The sequence below is a fragment of the Lycorma delicatula genome, chromosome 2 (genome assembly GCF_047948215.1).
Source record: "Lycorma delicatula isolate Av1 chromosome 2, ASM4794821v1, whole genome shotgun sequence".
NCBI lineage: Eukaryota > Metazoa > Arthropoda > Insecta > Hemiptera > Fulgoridae > Lycorma > Lycorma delicatula.
The window spans coordinates 139,218,076-139,239,461 of NC_134456.1; the positions used below are offsets into that span (position 1 = coordinate 139,218,076).

The window sequence follows — 21,386 nt, forward strand, 5'->3', positions numbered from 1 at the left end:
TTTTAATGAGCAGAAACACAACTACAGTCAAGTTGATAAAAAATTCATTAGTGTTTATAAACAGTAAGCGGGAGCATGATGATGCAAAAGTTACCTTAATTAAAACACATTTACTTCTTTTAAGTAGTAGTAATATTTAATCTTTTTTAACCTAAAACTTTTTTATTTATTTTTAATTAATCTTTTTTTTCATTTAATTTCATTCATATAAGAGAACTCTGTGAATCTGAGTTCAGAGATTTTACACCTGTGTAAAATAAAAAAATGAGCCACATTAAATAATAATAATAGTAATAATAATAATGTGATCCAATAACTCACCAGTCAGCATTACTGTTTGCATTACTCTATTTAATGAAATCTATGACATAAACAACAACACTTACAAGGTATGAGCATTTTTTTCAATGTGTAAAAGTAAACAAAAAATTCAGATGAGTATAGAATGTTTAATATTTATAAGTGAGTTACATGTACTAAATAATTTGGTTGTGATAAAATATGTTATAACTGATGTAGAACACACGTCACATTCTACTGTTTCCTTGGTTATTACAATAATACACACTTGTTTCATTGGCTGTATCATTATGGTTCATTTTTTCCTGTTTTAAAAACATCTCATTCTTTTAATGATTTTAACTACACTTATCTGAGAAGGAGCAACTCCTGAATTAAATAAAAATTTGATGCATAAAGAAAAAAAAAATTAATAAATTAAATTCTCAACCAAATATAAACATACAATTTGGTAGTTGTACCAACATATAAGGCAAATTTATTACATTTCCATCAATTTTAAATATTTTAGGATGTCTAAACAATGTCAACTGTTGAATACTCTGTAAAACTGTATATTACGTAACTCGATAATATGGATCTTATTACTATATTATGAAAGATCCAGAAATTAATTAGAAATTTTTTTTTAATAATTCCATTATTTAGGAAATATATTAATTTCATACTTAAACTATTTCATCTTTTTAGTTAAGGTTATTTCATTAAATCATCAATAACAACCAATACTATTCAATAAAAAAATTTTTTTAACAAAATCTACTTGAAGCTTATGCACAAGAATATGGAATGGAGATTTTATAGCATATGAAAATGCCAGGATTTGAGCCTGGAATATTACAAATAAAAGGTTGAGATGCTACCACATGGAGGTCAGGGTAGTAGCAAGAAATTATTTTAATATTTTGCCATATTGATTGATATGATACAGGATCAAAACTTAAACAAAGCATTCTTCTTAACACAGCTAATTAATAAATATATTATATTTACTTTAGTTGTGTTGTCAATATTGTAATTACAATAAATGCTGTAATTTTCAACCAAGATATACTTCAGAACATTCGTGTTTTATTACTTTAAACATTAATGTTGAAAGTAATAAAACTACTATGACATACTTTCAAATAGTAATGTTGAAAGCATAAAGATAAGAAAATAATAGATAAAATTGTTGCTATAATTTAATAACATATCAGGATGAGTAAAGAAGGCAATGGGAAATTCCTCATTCCCCATTACCACTAGAGTAAGCCTGTCATAGTATGTTGGTTATTCTTCTAATGGTTGTCATTTCACAAATACACAATTTGTGGATTAGTATCAGGTTGCTTAGTTCCATTACAGTTATACTCAGTATAAACAAAAAAATAAAAATTAAAAATTATACTATTAATAGCAGTAAAAACGTCATAACCAGCAGTAAAGACTAGGGTGAAGAGAAGAGATATTAAAAGAGTGCAAATTTACAAAATTAATTTGTCGAGTGATGAAACAGAGTAAGGTAAAAAAAAACTCATGCAGGATAAAGAGTAGTCAAGAGGAAAGCATATAAAGGAAATTGAGCAAGGATGTTTGAGAAGCTTTAAAGAATGAAAATGGGGGGAAGCAAAACATGGTAGTGTCAAGGGAATGTATGTTGAAGAAAAAAAGAAAAATGGAAGAAGTGGCTGGGCAGAGTTAATAGCAAAATATGGAGAAGGTTTGTTTAAAACAGTCCCAGCCATTGGCTGGAAATTGTGTACAATAATTATTTACATTAGACATGATAATGCATATCATTTTTAAACATAATTATAAAACATTAATTTAACTCATAATTACTTACTCTTACTTATTTACTCTTAGCCAAAACCATGACTACAAATTATCAACCACATTAACCTACAAGAAGGTGCTTGAAGAAGCACCTAATGTTGCTGTAACCTAATGTTGCTTGAATAAGCTCCTCAGTATGAAGGCTAGTTTGACTCAGTGTAACACTCAGCTATTTAATTCAGAATAGGGTCAGTACAGTTACAGGGTTAAGTGACTGTAACAATGTTTTGACTAACAATCATCAGACAACCACTTCTATGGCCAGAAGTAATAATGATGAATGGAAAAATATTTTATTTATTGGTTAATTTATAATTACAACTTCAAATTTAAAAAAGAAAGGATATACTTTTGCCTCTTTCTTACAAAAAAATAAATATATAAATAAGCTAATTTGGCATAGTACATGGTCATAATGACAAAAAGCAGTACAAATAACTTTATTCCATTTTTGTGACATCAGTTTAACAAGGACAATAAGCAAAAGTTTAAAGTAAATGATTGCTCCATAGTTGACACTGCTAGTTCTTCAACGAAAATATTAATAGAAACTAATAGTTTATCAAATTAAAAAATGATAATGACTTTAGTATTCTAAAGAGTAACTGTTAAATCAGGGAACAAAATTAGTTGCCTTTGGTTCCAACTAAAACTTATCATGCAGGAAATTAAAAATGTAATCTTTTTAAATATTCAGATTTATCATTTTTTTAAATTTTATTTTGAATGGGGGTAAAGTAAACAATTGAGTATGTTTATTAACATTGAATTGATAACATAAAAAAGTACATTGCAATAAATAATGAATAATATTCAACAAGTTCTACTAGACAAAAATACATGTTAAATGCAATTTAATTATTAAAACAAAATGTTACTGTTTTAATATTACAAAATGTTACAATATTCACAAAGCACAAATGTATGAAATTAATAAATTTTTAGGTAGTATGTATGTTTTATTAAGTAAATTATTTTTAAGAAAAAACTGCTTTCACATATAAACTGTAGATTAATCACAGAAGCTTTATTTTAATCGGATTTTAGATTCTTCTACAAAATTATGTTTCACTAAGTATATGAGAAAAATTACTTATACCTATATACTGAAGATTTTCCCCACAAATTATCTTTAACAGAGAAAAAAAACTATATTGTAATATAGGCTAATATTTATATTTTGCCAGAGGTATAAGATCTATAACATAAATTTAAAAAAGCATACATTGTCTTTAAAATCCATTATTTGAACAAATTAATAATCATCACAATAATTATTGAACTATTCAATTTAATCAGTATAGTTAAGTTTGAGTCGGATATGGAGGAATAACCTTATATGGTTCACCAACATTTTTTAACTGAATTTTTCCCCAAATTTTGCAGTATTCTGCGTCTTTAATTTCCCCATGAAGTTTATTTTCAATTACATGAGTTCCAAGTTTACCAATTCTGTCATTATATTCTGAAACACCTGTAGTAACTTTCAAAATTTCTCTTGCTTTATCTGCAAAAATACAATAAAATATTAATTTGAAATATCAACAATAATTTGTCAACTGCTATTTAAATTTCATAAAACATACAAATAACAATAGATATAAACCTTTTGGGTTATAAATTACCACTCAACAAAGCTGACCTCCACATCAGTAAAATATATATGTGTGTGTGTTTTCTGTTACATACAAATAATATCATAATGAAATATACAGTGATTCAGGAGGAAAGGAAAATAATTTGGGAACTCATCCTACTGCTAGAATTAAGGAAAATAAGCAAATCAGTTGTTAAACAGCTGATTTTCAAAGTTGAATAAAGTAGGTCCAGAACCATATCAACCGTAGTTTTCATATCTAACGTAAAACAAAAAAAAACTAGTAACGAAAAACATATTTGTTTAGGCTTGAATTACAATAACTTTCTTAAATGAGTAATAAACACCTCAATTTTATTATCAAAACCTGTAGAGAATTTAATTCTGAGAAAATTTATGTAATACAAAGCATAAGCATACAACTGTTAATGTCTATATGCCTACAAGCGCCTATGATGATGATGAGGTAGAGTGTGTATACGAAGAGATTGATGAAGCAATTAAACACGTAAAAGGAGATGAAAATTTAATAATAGTTGAAGATTGGAATGCAAGCATTGGAAAAGGCAAGGAAGGAAATATAGTGGGTGAATACGGGCTGGGCAAAAGGAATGAAAGAGGGGACCGACTTATAGAGTTTTGCACGAAGTATAATTTAGTAATTGCCAACACCCAATTTAAAAATCATAATAGAAGAATATACACTTGGAAAAAGCCAGGCGATACTGCAAGGTATCAGATAGATTATATCATGGTTAAGCAAAGATTTAGAAATCAACTCGTTGACTGCAAAACTTACCCTGGAGCAGACATTGATAGCGACCATAATTTGGTGATAATGAAATGTAGATTGGGGTTTAAAAACCTGAAGAAAAGGTGTCAGGTGAACCGGTGGAATTTAGAGAAGCTTGAGGAAGAGGAGGTAAAGAAGATTTTTGAGGAGGACATCTCAAGAGTTCTGAGTAAAAAAGATAAGGTAATCAGCAGAAGCAAACTTAGGAGGAATAAAGAGAACTGGTAGAAAACCTTGGGTTTCAGACGATATATTGTAGCTGATGGATGAACGTAGAAAATATAAGAATGCTAATGATGAAGAAAGTAAAAGGAACTATCGGCAATTAAGAAATGCTATAAACAGGAAGTGCAAAATGGCGAAAGAAGAGTGGATTAAAGAAAAGTGTTCAGAAGTGGAAAGAGAAATGAACATTGGTAAAATAGACGGAGCATACAGGAAAGTTAAGGAAAATTTTGGGGTACATAAATTAAAATCTAATAATGTGTTAAACAAAGATGGTACACCAATTTATAATACGAAAGGTAAAGTTGATAGATGGGTGGAATATATTGAAGAGTTATACGGAGGAAATGAATTAGAAAATGGTGTTATAGAGGAAGAAGAGGAGGATGAAATGGGAGAAACAATACTGAGATCTGAATTTAAGAGAGCATTAAAAGATTTAAATGGCAGAAAGGCTCCTGGAATAGACGGAATACCTGTAGAATTACTGCGCAGTGCAGGTGAGGAAGCGATTCATAGATTATACAAACTGGTGTGCAATATTTATGAAAAAGGGAAATTTCCGTCAGACTTCAAAAAAAGTGTTATAGTAATGATACCAAAGAAAGCAGGGGCAGATAAATGTGAAGAATACAGAACAATTAGTTTAACTAATCATGCATCAAAAATCTTAACTAGAATTCTATACAGAAGAATTGAGAGGAGAGTGGAGGAAGTTTTAGGAGAAGACCAATTTGGTTTCAGGAAAAGTATAGGGACAAGGGAAGCAATTTTAGGCCTCAGATTAATAGTAGAAGGAAGATTAAAGAAAAACAAACCAACATACTTGGCGTTTATAGACCTAGAAAAGACATTCGATAACGTAGACTGGAATAAAATGTTCAGCATTTTAAAAAAATTAGGGTTCAAATACAGAGATAGAAGAACAATTGCTAACATGTACAGGAACCAAACAGCAACAGTAACAATTGAAGAACATAAGAAAGAAGCCGTAATAAGAAAGGGAGTCCGACAAGGATGTTCCCTATTTCCGTTACTTTTTAATCTTTACATGGAACTAGCAGTTAATGATGTTAAAGAACAATTTAGATTCGGAGTAACAGTACAAGGTGAAAAGATAAAGATGCTACGATTTGCTGATGATATAGTAATTCTAGCCGAGAGTAAAAAGGATTTAGAAGAAACAATGAACGGCATAGATGAAGTCCTACGCAAGAACTATCGAATGAAAATAAACAAGAACAAAACAAAAGTAATGAAATGTAGTAGAAATAACAAAGATGGACCACTGAATGTGAAAATAGGAGGAGAAAAGATTATGGAGGTAGAAGAATTTTGTTATTTGGGAAGTAGAATTACTAAAGATGGACGAAGCAGGAGCGATATAAAATGGCACAAGCTAAACGAGCCTTCAGTAAGAAATGTAATTTGTTTACATCAAAAATTAATTTAAATGTCAGGAAAAGATTTTTGAAAGTATACGTTTGGAGTGTCGCTTTATATGGAAGGGAAACTTGGACGATCTGAGTATCTGAGAAGAAAAGATTAGAAGCTTTTGAAATGTGGTGTTATAGGAGAATGTTAAAAATCAAATGGGTGGATAAAGTGACAAATGAAGAGGTGTTGTGGCAAATAGATGAAGAAAGAAGCATTTGGAAAAATATAGTTAAAAGAAGAGACAGACTTATAGGCCACATATTAAGGCATCCTGGAATAGTCGCTTTAATATTGGAAGGACAGGTAGAAGGGAAAACTTGCATCAAACCGGTCAAATGACTAAAACAAAAAAAAAAAAAAGCATAAAAAAAACAAAAAGAATCAACTTTTATTATTAAAAATAAACTTAACAGAAAAATGTTATGAATTTGTAAAAATTAAAAACAGCTGTTTTTAGTACAATAAATTTTGACCTTTGAAAAATTAAAATATTCATAATTTACTTTAAAAAAGAAATACTCACTGTGGTTTATAGTAAATTAATTTCAATAAATGTTCCACCATTAACATCAGTGCACTTTTCAATTCATTTCCTTAATTTTCTGTGCCAATCTAATGATATACTAGCGTTTCTTGATGAGGGCAGCATCATTGAGAGCGATCAGTTCATCACGTGTCTACTTTTTCTTGTATAACTCGCATTTCACTCATCACCACAAAGAGTAATCTTAAAGTTCTAGAGATCTAGGTGGCCAATTTACTGGCCCCTTTATGTCCAGTCCATTTACCAGAAAATTTTTCATATAAGAATGTTTTACTTCATTTGTGAATTAGTTTGTGCTCTGTCAAGTTGAAAGTACATTAAACTGCAATTTACTGAAATTAAACTGCGCAGGTTAATAGAAAAGTAGCTGAGAAGTAAAACACCCCATCTCAATATTTTATTAACATAAACTGATTTATTAGTCTTCAAATTCATCAGCAAAAATTTGGTGTATCAAGTATAGTATAGTTTACTTAATTTATGTTTCAGCTGGTATATGCTCTCTAGAATTCTACAACTTTCGCAACTCAACTTTTGTATTAGATTAGCTATTTATCTAAATCATGTTAAAACTAAAGGTACATTTTTCACTTAAGTGAGGTTAATTTCAATTACATAATCTGAACTAACATTTTATATACAAATTACAAAGTAAAAGAGAAAACAAACTTTATATTTTCAAATCCTTGTAAAGTTCCCCAGTCACACCAGGGACCTGGATCCTCATACCATCCTCCTCAGGTAGGTATTTGAGACAGGGGAATGTTATCATCTGGCAAGAATAAATACTTTTATAGTTATGAACTGCACATTTCTGGCTCCAAATACTCAATTGCCACACAATACAATGCCATCTGCCTAAATTAACAAATTGTGATGATGATGGTATAGAAAAATTTACCAAAATTTTATTTATATCTTACTGAAACTATTATAAATAAATACTGTAAACAGAAACAAAATAATATTTTCTCACAATTAGGTTTAAGTGATTCTGGAGGATGCTTGCATGGCTTGGTTATAACATTCCAGTCAAATAATTTTCTAAAATCCCTGTATGAGCAACGTTGTGTTGTGAGGGGGGTTTCATCCCAACTGGGAGGAAGATTTGCTCTTTTTCTACTGAGTGTTTTCTTAGATTCAAATCCATCTTCTGAAAAAAAGAAAGAAAATATGGTTAGATTTTTCATTCTTCCTTTCAAATTGGATCCTGAATTAAAAAAAAGTGAGATTAAAAGTTTTACTTTTTAAAACTTTTAATCTCATTTTTTAAAGTGGAAGTTTTAAGCCAATTACTTAGTATTAATATCCTTTAATTTATTTAATTAAAACAAAATTCTAAAAATTATATTGTAAAAACAGAAGTTATAAGTATAAATTTCTCCAAACAGATATAAGTTGATGGTAATTAAGAACTGGCTTTGACTAAAGAAATTCTACGCTCAGTAATTCAGCTTAGAATTCTATGAATTTAACTTTCAGTTTTAACAATGTCGGTTTTAACAGAGGTATATTCTTATACACAGAAATTATATACACATATAATCATATACATATAAATCAGAAAGTTTTAAAACATAAATCAGAAACATATCATATTCAGTGAAATCCACGCAAAAAAGTAAACTGTTATCTCATCACACATTAAAACTTTTCTATTCTACCATCCTCTGAAAACAACTGTCCCTGTATAAAACTGGATATTTGGGAGACCATAAATTTCCTAACAAGTATATATTTTTGTACTCCTCCACTCTGGGAACATTTTATGGTCAAACATGTTTTACAAAACAACTACCCCACAATCAAACCAACCCGTAATACATATATGTTATAAACATGTATTTTTATGACTTTCAATCATACCAGCAAAATATTGTGAAACATCTAAAATGTGGTGAATAAGATTGAATCTTATAAATATATATAGCAGTCTGTATAGACTTGTAAAATAGTTCTTACATACACCAGAGATTATTTTCATCCTTTCAAACTTTGACGAGAAAATGATAATTATTTCATTTCTATGAACTATTTTATCACTCAAATGATTACTTCTGAAGTTTCTCACCTTATTAAATAGCAAAATTTATTCTGTGTTTTATTATAAAATTCAGAAATGATTCTACTTAAACTTTATTGTAAATTATTTCTGGAGCTATTCTCCACATAATAAATCTGTTTTGACAGTTAATAAATAAACACAAATTGTTAAGTAGATGAAAGTATTGTTGTTTTTTCCACATACATTTATGTAAAATTATATACACTAACTATACTGCATTTTAAACCAACATACATACTATAAAGCACAAAACAACCATCTCTGAAATCAATAATGGGTTGTCATGTAAAACAATCACTTGTAGTTCTCAGAAAGTTTTACTCTAAATTTAGGATGGCGTTATTTTATTAACTATATATATATATATATATATATTATTCTTTCAGAAAATGATCATGTAGTTATAATCAAATTAAACTCCTGATAAAATATATTGAGCAGCCTCTTTATTGGTTGAAGCATTGAGTGGTAAGTACTTCAGAGGATATTAAATCTAGGATTTCATTGATTACTCATATACCAGAATTTTTTTCATCTATCATTGTGTAATTTATTTCTCAACATTTTAAGTAAAAACTCTTGCTCATAATCTTTATAACTTTGAAGTACACTCTCTTTAAATAAAATAAATAATAAAACAAAGTATTTTTGAAATCATTTACAGTGCTTTGATAAGAACATTGTAAAAGATGCCCCTCATATTTGAGTTGGTGACATTAAAGATTGATGTTCAATTTTTAGATAACAAAATAGAACATTTATTGTAATTTAAACACTTTCTATAAAATCAGTCTCCTAACCTAACACAAATAAAAAAACTGATCTCGAGGGGTAATAAAAATTTTTAAAAATACAATGAAATTTTTTTCTTGGTATAGTTAAACAAAATCATTTTTAAAAAAATAAATTATCTTTCAATTTTTCAGGGTAATTTAAAAACTTACACAAAAACAAATGAAATTTAAAAAGTAAAGCAATAAATAAAAATGATACTTTAAGAGACTATGATAAAAATTGATAAATGTTCTTTTCTTTATTATTAATATTGTGAGTTAGGATAACTGAAAATACATAAATATAAAATAAAATTAAAAATAACTCTACAAATGTTTTCACACAGTGCTGAGATGATTGTACAAACTAAGTCAAAAAATAACTTAAATTTAAAAAAATAATAATATGAACTTTCAAGTAATTGAGTATACTTGCCATATCTGCAGAGTTCAACTTGGTACACAGTTTTACCAGAATTTTTGTATGGAAAAGAAACTCTGTCTTCATCCACAGGAGTATCTAAGTATCGTTGCATTTTTGGATATGTTTTATGTAGCTAAAAAAAACACAAATACGTGAAATTAGAGAATTAATCATAAAATTGATAAATTACGTCTATAGTGGTGTTATAGTGTTGTTGACATTTTGTATTTGTGTTTTTTTTTTAGCTACATAAATGTCAACAACACTATAACACCAATATAGACGTAATTTATCAATTTTATGATTAATTCTCTAATTTCACAACCAGTAAAATTAATTTAAAATTTTTATGTTATAAAAATGATATAGCAAAATAAATATACTACTGGTGTAATATTATTAATGTAAAAATTAACTTTAATTATTTATTATTATTATTTTTATTTAGATAATTATCATTACTAAAATTTTAGTAATGATAAATATCTACATAAATTTTCCTTGTCTTCCTGTTACAGAAAAATCTTTAAATTTCAAAACTACTCGTTTAATCACAACACAATGTACCTAGTAAAGAATTTATTGTTCCATTGTGGTATCACAAAAATATATTGTTTACATAGCAGAATACTGAAACATGTATTGAACAAATAACTTCTTTAACAATTGCTTAAGAAATTTGGTTTGAGCTAAATTAACTAAAACATTTTAAGAAAACACTACTTTCTTTTTTTAAGCAGTGTTAAAAACGAAACTCACAAATTTTTTAATACTTTTTATTTACAAAATGTTTGAAATTTATTTTTTATGATACAGTTTTTTATATTTAACAAATTGAATATCTTAAATTTTTATAAAATTTAAAAACCGGTTACTATTCTTATTTTTGTAAGGTTGGTAAAATAATAAAGTAAATTATAATCAAAATTTATATGCTGCAATAAAATGTTTTTCATAATAACAATATTCACTAGGCTTATCAGGAGGTGCTGGCAGCATAGAGGGCTGCACAGTGGGTAGCATCTGAGTGCAACTGTTATTATTGTACAGTATAGCTTATATTATACTAAGCCTACATTCATATTTAATATATTGAACACATTAAAGGCTTGTATTATTATATTAAACCTCTCAATTTCTTTTATGATTCTACTTTTTGCAAAGAGCTAAGTAAATAAATGCATTTTACTGAAATTAATCTTTTTAAGATTCATATTATTCCTCTGTACTGTTAAATTATATTTTTTTAATTTTGTTAATTTAAAATATCATTATAGAAATTATAAAAATAATAAATTATGTTTATCATATGGCAGACCATCTTATAAACAATAAATATTCTATTTTTGATACAAACACAAATTTAGAAATATTATAGATTAATAAAGATGACATAAAATTAAATATATTAGCAACAATATTACATATATAAATAAAAGCAAAATTTCAATTTAATAAACCATCAGACAGTGTTTGTGGGAGATGGCCTTGTAAAAATTGTAGCATATACCAGCACTCATAAAATAAATTAATACACAATTATCATTATGGTATTTTTAATTTTTTTTTTTAATGCAGTTTAATTAAACAGTTCAAACATGACTGAGGATGCAGGAGGAATCCATTAAGTACTTTCATGATAAAATTAAGATAAGATATGTTTTATTTCAATATTCTGTACTAGGTACTTAAAATGACAGTTACAAGATCTCCTCATAAACCTTTTCAGACTAAGCTGGGAAAAGAACATTCACTAGGTCACTAGGTTCAGCCCACACTGCAGTGAGGAAAATGCTGAAATGTTATCTATATTGAATGCAGGTTTTCCATGAGCTAACTAATGCTGATTATGGTAAAAGAGTTCACTGTTGTCAATGGTTCAAGAACTTCAAGAGGCAACATTGGCATTCCAGATCAAGTGTTTTTCACAGATGAAGCAGGTTTCACCTTTGGAGATAATAGGGAAAACTACCGAACCTGGGTACTGAAAACCCACACATTTCCTTTGAATCTTCCGTACATCCATAAAAAATAGGTGTATGATTTCAAGGCGACAAACAATAGGATCCATGTTTTTTTTTTAAATACTGTGGATGCTGCCCATCTACCAAGAAATTATCCAACAGTTCATAGCCTTACTGCAAGAGGATGAATATGACTCCTGGTTGCAATAGGACAGTGCCACTTGCCGCAGGTCGCTCTACTACGGAGATGCTACAGGATCTTTTTGGTGAAAGAATCATTTCTAGAGGAATATGGCCACTAGACCAGACTTCTTTCTGTGGGGTTACTTAAAAGAAATTGCTTATAGAAATGTTACCAATGCCATCCAGGAAATAGACAGAGTACAGCTAACAAGAGAAGCCAGGAACAAGGACAAACATGTTGACTAGTGCAGAGAAGTGGATGGACACCATTTTCAACACCTTCTATAAATTAATATGTAAGTGTTTGCCAATAAGCTATTATTTATAGAGTAAACTAAGTGATGGGGCCTCTTTTAAGTTAAAATTCGTATATTGGGACCTCTTTTAAGCGAAACATATTTTTTATATATATATGTAAAACATCTGACCATGGTTATAAAAAATGTAATCAGATATCTTAAAAATTGAATCTACTTTACAAATATTTTTTATGACCTTGGTTAGAATGTTTGCTCTATTATTAAATAAAAATCATGAAAAAATATATCATATATACCATTACACCATTAAAATTATACCATATACCATTATATCACACTTATTGTAGTTTCAAACTGAAAGCATCCCCATGCATTCTTGCAACCTCTTTCCTCTTCGTCAACCTAAAATCTGAATTTCGTATGCAACTTTCCTTAAATAATAAATGTCAAAAATATTTTCTCAGTTTTTATTACATTTTATTCCTTTCACTTAACTTCCTTTACACAAAACTCTTTTACTTTCTATTTTTATCTTAATCTCATCCACCCATCCACTTCTTCTAACCTTTGTTTACCAATTCTTCCAGAAAAAGTAGGAAATATAGCACAATCAAAGGCAGATTGTTTTATTTTTTCTTAATTTTCAATATATTTTGTCGATATTACATAAAAAATAATGCTGAAATCAAGTACTTCATTTTTAATGTTAAAAATGAATTATTATGGTCAATCTACAAGTATTTGTCTAATCTTAAGATCACAAAATGTAAAGCATCAATCAGTAAAACATTGAGAATGAGTATAAGTTAATAAACATTATTTTCTTATATAATTTATAGTTATGAGAAATATTACTAAATCATCTTCAAATCAAAAAACACTGCTTTCATCATTTATTTTTTTGAATGGATTTAATGTTATCCAAATCATAACCAAATCATAACATGAGGCGGTGATGTTTGATTTCCTCAAAAAAGTGAAGATTGTCTTTCACCCCGGAAAAAAAATCATTTCTGTTATGAAAGATTTGATAAATTGCACACTTGTCTGAGAACATTGTTAAGCAATAACTAACATGCATAAACACATTGATCAAAGTCATTGTCACTCAACTCGTTAACTGTGCCTAGACAAAAACATTTAACTTCCAAGTCCTGCTGCATATGATCTTGCATTATCAATCTTGAAATGCAAAACTCTGCAGAATGTTTACACATTGATTTCATCAGTGATTGTCAAATCAATGCCTCCACAGCATCACATGACTCAACTTGAGTGCTTCGCCTCCCACTGAGTGGCTCATCAAGAACACTAACCCTTGCAAAAACCTTCTTCTACCACATTAGTAACATTTGCTCTGATGGTGATGATTTATTAAACAACATATAAAGAAGTCATTCATATTGTTCTCCAGTGTGTGGACATTCATGAACCATGTGGGTCCATGAATGTCCACACCATAGCTTGTGTGTGACAAGCTAACAAAAGCTCTTCAACAGTGAACGCACTTGTATCCACCATTGACTACGACTAAGGTCATTCCACTACAATATCAACGGAAGAACACATCAGATGATATCCTTATCCACACCAGCTTATTCTCTCCACCTTTTCCAGCAGGAGTGAGTGATATTAATGGTGATGGCAGCAGTAGAGTCCAATTAAGATAAATTTATTACAGTGGATTTATTACAGTGACTTCCTGTTTACATAGTACAATTTTTTTTTTTCATTCAACTCTTTCAATCATAAGATTAATATTTTTTTAAACATGATATATTATCCATTCCTGTTTAATTAAATTCTTTCATCCTCACCTCTCTTCAATTGATCAAATCATTTACCTTAATTTTCATTGCAAAATATTTATTTTCAATTGTATATAAGTAAAACAAAAAATATGTTCCTGGTTTAATTATGTTTTCTATTTTTAAATGAAACCAAATCTTGTACTCAGTGATCCATCTTCAAATTCAATGATTTTTTTACAATAAGTTGTACTACATCAATTCTGTTTCCCTAATAAGAAATTAACCAGCTTACTAGCATTTTCCTTGCTATAAATATAAGTAAATATTAAAAATGAAAATAAAAATAAAAATTCATTGATAAAATAAAAAAATCCAACATTAGCATCCAACATTTAAAATAAATAAAAGAGTTAACCGGTGAGCTGACCTGCCGTGCCGGACATACAGCCGGCGGGTGGGGAGGCGAGCTAGAGTAAAGGACACTCCTCTGGTTCGAGTCAAACTTGATTGTAGATCCGTTCCAGAGGAGTAGGTGGGAAAATATGTATATAAAAAAAACAAAATAAAAAACATTAGCATAAAAATTATTAATAACTTTCAAATTATAGAGACTGTTTTTCTAAAAGATCTTTCTAGAAATAATAATAAAGCTCCTTCTTCCATGGAGTTACCAGTATTACTCTTATTAATGGCACTTAAAGCAGCTATAACACTCTAGTATTTAGTTGAATAGTATATTTGATCATTTGTTTTTTTATTAAAAGTTGTATGAAACTACATTTGACAATAACATATTAAAAGAACTAGTATAACATAAATCAAATATCTATCTATTTGACTATGTGCTACAGGGAAATGGTATTAACATCATAATAAGAATAAATTGAATAATTAACTGCAACAGATCCAGCTGGTTTAGTGGTTACATTTGTTGTTGCAAATCAGTTGTTAAACAGCTGATTTTTGAAGTTGCAGGTTCTGACGTTCAAATCCTAGTAAAAGTTGGTTATTTTTATACAGATCTGAATGCTAGGCAATGGATACCGGTATACTTTGGTGAGGCATGAAGAGGTGTAGCTTATTATTAACTAGTTGAACAGATTACAATACACATAAGAATAACAAAAAAAATATCCTCTGGAAGAAAAAACTCCATGTAATTTAAAAGTAAGTTATTAATAGTTTTTAATATTTAAAAAAATGATTATTTTCTCTTGTTTCCTGATAACTTGATTGTAATATCAATCAAGGATAATTTTATATGCCTAAGTTGTTAATTTATTTATTAAAATTAGATTAGTAAATAATATATCAATTACTTCTAATATATGTTACCCGATTAAAACATATTTTTGGGTCTTCATGGTCTTCTGTGGTTTTGAAAGATGGTAATATGTATTCTGTAAAAGGACCACTTAAAATGTCTTTATAATCGCTAATAAATTCACATTTTTTCAATCTGAAAAATAAAAAAATAGTATTATTACACAAGAGCCTATTTATGGCAATAAAATCACAGTTTGATAAAGAACAGATGAAGTAGGATATTAAACATTAACCAAAAAAAATACTTCATTATCAGAAAACCCAAAGTCCAACTGTATTTGGGCTTTTCTCATAATTAGCGATTTTTATTAAACTGTCAATTTGTTCATCAATTTAATAAATATTTTAATATTATGGAAGAGCAATATATTATTTCTGATAACACTATCTACTTTAAAAATAGGGGTCTACAAAAAATTTCACTACTAGGCATGTACTGAATGTAAATTGTAAAATAAATTTAATTCCTCATAAATGGAAATTCAAATGATTTTAAAAGTTTTGAAACAGCACTCATATATTTAACTTATAATATATAGTGTTCTCTCTTTAACACTGATTTTTAACTGTTATTCGGCAGATGATGTAGTGATTTAGTTTTAATTACATAGAATAATTTAATTTACTGTATGATAGTTTATAAACTTATGTTCATCAACATTGCTATGCCATCCTTTGTATGCATACATTAAACTACTTTTCCTATACTTTTATTTGATACCTCATGTGACGTGTTTCAAACAATTAAGATTTTTCCAATTTTCTATTGCGACATGATATCTTCCTACATGATATCCAGTTACTTATGTGACTGAGATGAAATGTTTGATATCACTTTTATGAAAATCAACGCAGTATATTAAGTTGCTCAAGAGTTTTAATGCAACATATATTCCTACTATGCTTATATGTCATGAGATATCTTAATACTCCATAGCCATAATGCTCTTTTAATAGCTAAATTTTACTGTTTGTTCTGTGGTTGATAAAACTATGCCCTTTCAACTGAAATTAATTGCCTAAGTAGTAAGTTGAATATTTTAAATTAGTGAAACTGACAGTTACCAAACCAGGTATTATCAATTCTAGTGTCTCTTACAGGCTAAGTATATAAGAAATAACTGATAAAGCAATATATATATATTACAGTTCTTTCATGCTCTTTACAACCTTAAATTCAAGATTTAAACAAATCATGTTAAAATATCTGTTCATCATAAATTTCAATAGTAAAACTGGATAAATGAAAACATCATCTGTTCAAGATTGTTACCAAAACTTCAAGAGCATGAATGTAATGGAATTAATTCCTCAAACAAAAAATATGAAAGACCTTATATGTTTTTTTATAACATTATAAATGAATTTCAGCAGATACTAATATTAAAGAGATACTAAATTTTTATCAGTGAAATGTTTACATAGCAATACCATTATGTTTTCATATTAAAACTCTACTATCAGACTTACACTGGTGTTTGTTTTTTTTGATAATCTTTTTTGTAAATGGTAATATAATCATTAAAACCAATATCTCCCATTTTCAAACTACTGATTTTCGGATTTCTTAATTTTTTTATAAATTTCTTATATTTTAAAAGTTTCTATAGAGATTAAACTTATTTACAGAATTATTACATTTTTTTTGTTAGATAAAAAAATAGCAATAAATTTATCTTTAATTTGTGGCAAGAAAAAATCAATAATTTTCATTTAAACATTTTAGCTAGTAGAAAATACCATCTACTTATATGCACACTCATCTACACATATGATTTGTAGACATTTGTAGATTTGCAACACTGGTTGATTGCAATTGTCTACAATTTACTAATTTATTGAACTGTTGAGTTGTAGGAGCTGATATTCAAAATGGATACATTCCTGCCATGTACACTTATATGCCCTATCAGTAAATTAGTGCTTGCAAAGTATATGTATACTAGAACATCAACATTATTAATTTTAAGTGGCATCAACTGCTGTGATTGTTAACCACAAATAAATTCCATTGTCATAATTTGGTGCAGTGAAACTGCATCCAATGTCTTTAATATCAGTAAGTCACAATAAGCAGAATGTATCATCCCTTGCCTCTTTCAGTCAGAAGGCTCTAGATTACAAAAAAACTGCTTTTTTCACATAATACATTTTATATCATATTTCCATGACAAGCTATAAACTTATGCAATAGATTAAATCATCTAAAAAGAAAGCTATAGCTTGGACCATTGTCATTTAATCTTGCTTTATACCATTCAATTTAAAGATTCTATTGAGAAATTCTAGGTGCTGCAGAGTCACCAGTTTTATAAGTGATGCAGTTATAATTTTACTCAGGATCTAATAATTAATTACATTTTATTACCTGTTTAATTTGGTTCGTAGCAGCAGTAAAGCAGACAAATATTTATATTAGTTATTTGTATTCCCAACATTTAATGAAAAATTATCTACTGAAACCAGTGAACAGATATAACTATCATAAATTTTTAGCTCAATCACATTTAAAATACAATCATAATTTTAATATTAATAAATTTGTTTGTAGTCAATCCTTTTTTTGGCCAGTAAGATTTAAAAGGTAGAGTCATTCTCTTTTTGTAAATTTTCGACCCTGGTCAGAAACTGAAAACATAGAACCTTCAGTTTAGAAGTCAGTGGTGTTAGGCCTATCAACTTCAGAGGTCTAGCGGTAAGAAAATTGTATTGCTTCTTACTTCTGTTTGTATTCAAATAATACTGTATTTTTATTATTCCAGGAATTTAAATGTTGGTAATTTCTATAACATATGAAAGTTCTGTTCATCAACAGTACCAAAAGTATATTCTAACATTGCGGTAATGGTAATTAAATTTTAATTAATTATCCTTTATGTAACAAGAAAAGTATAAATATTTAACAAATTGGTAAATTAATTTTACGTACATTAACTTTATTATATTATTATAATTTTTATGTTTATAGAAACAATGTATTTTAAGATTTCATAACAAAAATGTATAATGTCATTAACATGATAAGTATGATTTTTAAGTAAGCTGTATATATTACATTAGTGGAAATTCAATGTAATATGAGATATTGTAAAACAAAAAGCAAGTTAATGTTTTCTCACCAGGAGGTTTATATCCTACAGAAAATAACTGTTTTATTTCTGTGTATAACAGAAAAAGGGGATTCATTTATAAGCATTACTTCATACATGAAAGATGTACATTTAGACAGGAACAAGCATCGATATATATAAAACAGTAATTACAAAATATTTTCTAATTATTTATACCTTTGGATTATTTTGGATTCTAATTTATACAAGAAGGCTGTTGAGAAAATAAATTATTATGTTCATTTCTTTATTTTAAGAAAAAATAAACTAGAATTAGTTATATGAATTGATTTTTCAATACTATCTTGCGGTGATCTGGATCAGTTGTTTCAAGTAATTAGCAGCAATGTATTAATTTTCATTTAGGAAATTAACCAAGAGTATACATATATATATTATATAAATATATTACTGAAATTAATCTTTTTAAGATTCATATTATTCCTATGTACTGTTAAATTATATTTTTTTAAAATCTAGTACAGAATACTGAGACAGATATATTTTATAGTACACAATATATACACAGTGCATTTGGAAAGTTGCTGTGCATTATGTTTTAGAATTACATGGTGCATTCTGTTCTTTCGGCATTACGTAGATTGCCCTGTGGGTTTGTTGGGCACTGCTCTATAATAAACCAAGATGTCAGTTGTTGAGTTGTGATTGAATGTGCTTTGTTTCATGTTATTTTTTTATTGGAATCAATAGTTGTGAGAAACTTAATGGTTCTTTTGGTAAAGCATTTTTTTCATGGAACATGTCTTTCATGAAGGTAACAAGTATACTGATTTAGTGAAGCACAAGATTTCTGAAAAGTTTTCAAACACTCCTGTTTCTCACAGCAATGCAGTTCTATCTCATTTATCAAAAAAATTCAGGCAACAAGCTCTGTTGAAGATGCTGACTGAAGTGGAAGACCACCTAGAAATGAACAGAATCTGCTTGTTATTTCAGATGCTATGGCTGAAAGTCCATCAAAGTCAATGCGTAATTTAGCACATCAGCATGATATCAGAGTTGCTACCATACATAAAGCTGTAAGAAAAGAACTGAAACTTTTTCCCTACAGAGTAATATGTGAACTGAAAACCTACAGATTATGCCAAAAGACTAAATTATTGTCAGTGGTTTAAATGTTTTATTGACCAAAGTTTCGTATATCCTTGAAATTACATCTTTTACAGATAAAGAAGCATGGTTTTTATCTGGTAGAGTACATTAATTCACAAAGTACAAAGACAATTACCCCCATGAATTATACAAACAACCTTTACACAAAGCGAAAATTGGAGTCTGGGTCAGTGCGAGGGAAAGCACATTGTGGGTCCAATCTTTTTTGAAAATACAATAAATAATGACTGCTATTGTGCTGTTTTAACAAACCCGACACAGCGCACATAGCTAACAGATCAATGACTTTTTTTACAAAATGTCTTTGGTGAACGGATCATTTCCATGGAATTGTGGCCTCAAGGACCAAACTGAAACATCAGTATATAGAAAACCTATGTCTAATAACATAAGAATTCATAAAACATCACCCTTGAAAAAAAAACCACTCATTAAATTAACACTTATACAAATATGATTAGCAGAGCAATCACATATACACATAATAACAAAGAAAAGTTAATTAATGAAATAAACATCATAAAACATCCAGTTGAAAATTGATATATTACTTCAATTAATAATAATTATTAAAAAAAACAACTACTAAAACACAATAACAGAATAATAACCTTACAATTATTTGCAGACACAAAAGAGTGAAAAAATATACATAAAGTATTTATACACTAATAATATCATTGAAAACATTAATTACTAAAACTTACAATAAAGAAATATTTAAACCAGCATCCTGGTTTAAATATATATGATAAAACAATGTCTTTCCCAATATTCTAAAATCTCAAAACAAGATTAAATTTTGAAATGCGTAATAGAAAGTTTAAAGTTACATAACTAAAGATTTGAAAATTTACCCCTCAGCAATAGGTATATTGCAGTTATGTAGTTTGCAACACAGAATTTTTTTTTGTTAACATAATATGGATTCTTTTAGTAAAATAGTGAGATATACTTATTTTGTTAAGTGTTTATTATTTTATAACTGGTATAAAATTTTTACATTACAGGAAGAAGTTTTTATTTTAGAATATTATCTGTAAATAAATTCTTATATCTAGACACAGAAAATATTTCACAATTCTGTTTTGTGAATCTCTTATACTTACATTTTAAATAGAGAATAAAATGATTGCTCAATCATTTTCAAACAAAAGATGAGATAGGAGATAACCTGCATTACAGTCATCCTTCAGTGTTAACAGTGTAAATTTTTTGTCATTAAATATGACTATGTATTCTATACTGTAGTTTCCGTGACTACTATTGCATTAGCTACTTTCTCCATTTAGAATAACTAAAATAACAGGTTTAAGATCAACATGATCCTTAAAATGATAACTTAGAAAATGAGTGTTTTTCAAGAACTTAAAGAAATAAAATTAAGCTTAACAGATCGATTACCATATGCTAAAAGCACTTTCACTACTTTTATAAATGTATCTGTAGAATATTTAAATAATGTTTATTTGAATAGTATAAGTGATTTGCACCTAAACATATACATTAACACACATAATAACTGAATTTGTAATAGTCAATCTACACCATATCTGTAATCACTTGACATAAGATTTTTTTGTACCTTTCATAGAAGAAAATTACTGGACAGATTTTAAAAAAATAATACTATAAATAAAAATTTTTACGAAGCCATTATACTTAACTTTACTGCTCTTTTA

At 28.1% G+C, this 21,386-nt stretch overlaps 2 protein-coding genes and 1 long non-coding RNA gene across 5 annotated transcripts in view; 1 reads left to right on the forward strand and 2 right to left on the reverse strand.

Moving 5' to 3' along the window:
* Positions 1-515, reverse strand: part of LOC142319261 (uncharacterized) — a 57,031-nt gene extending 56,516 nt beyond the window's left edge. For 2 of the 3 annotated variants that reach the window (XR_012755154.1, XR_012755153.1), the window contains exon 1: positions 322-515. The gene's annotated coding sequence lies outside the window, so the exon portion shown is untranslated. The remainder of the gene's footprint in view (positions 1-321) is intronic. The other variant, XR_012755155.1, reaches the window with a different exon arrangement.
* On the forward strand, positions 177-18,329 carry LOC142319263 (uncharacterized). Its single transcript, XR_012755158.1, has 3 exons — positions 177-389; positions 15,155-15,301; positions 18,223-18,329. It is a non-coding gene; the product is annotated as an uncharacterized LOC142319263 (long non-coding RNA).
* On the reverse strand, positions 2,861-15,603 carry LOC142319262 (uncharacterized). Its single transcript, XM_075356314.1, has 4 exons — positions 15,470-15,603; positions 9,989-10,109; positions 7,691-7,867; positions 2,861-3,625 (listed from the first exon to the last, which is right to left on the reverse strand). The coding sequence occupies exons 2-4, from the start codon at positions 10,086-10,088 to the stop codon at positions 3,423-3,425; spliced, it is 480 nt and encodes a 159-aa protein (XP_075212429.1). The 5' UTR covers positions 10,089-10,109; positions 15,470-15,603; the 3' UTR covers positions 2,861-3,422.
* Positions 18,330-21,386: the final 3,057 nt, after the last annotated feature.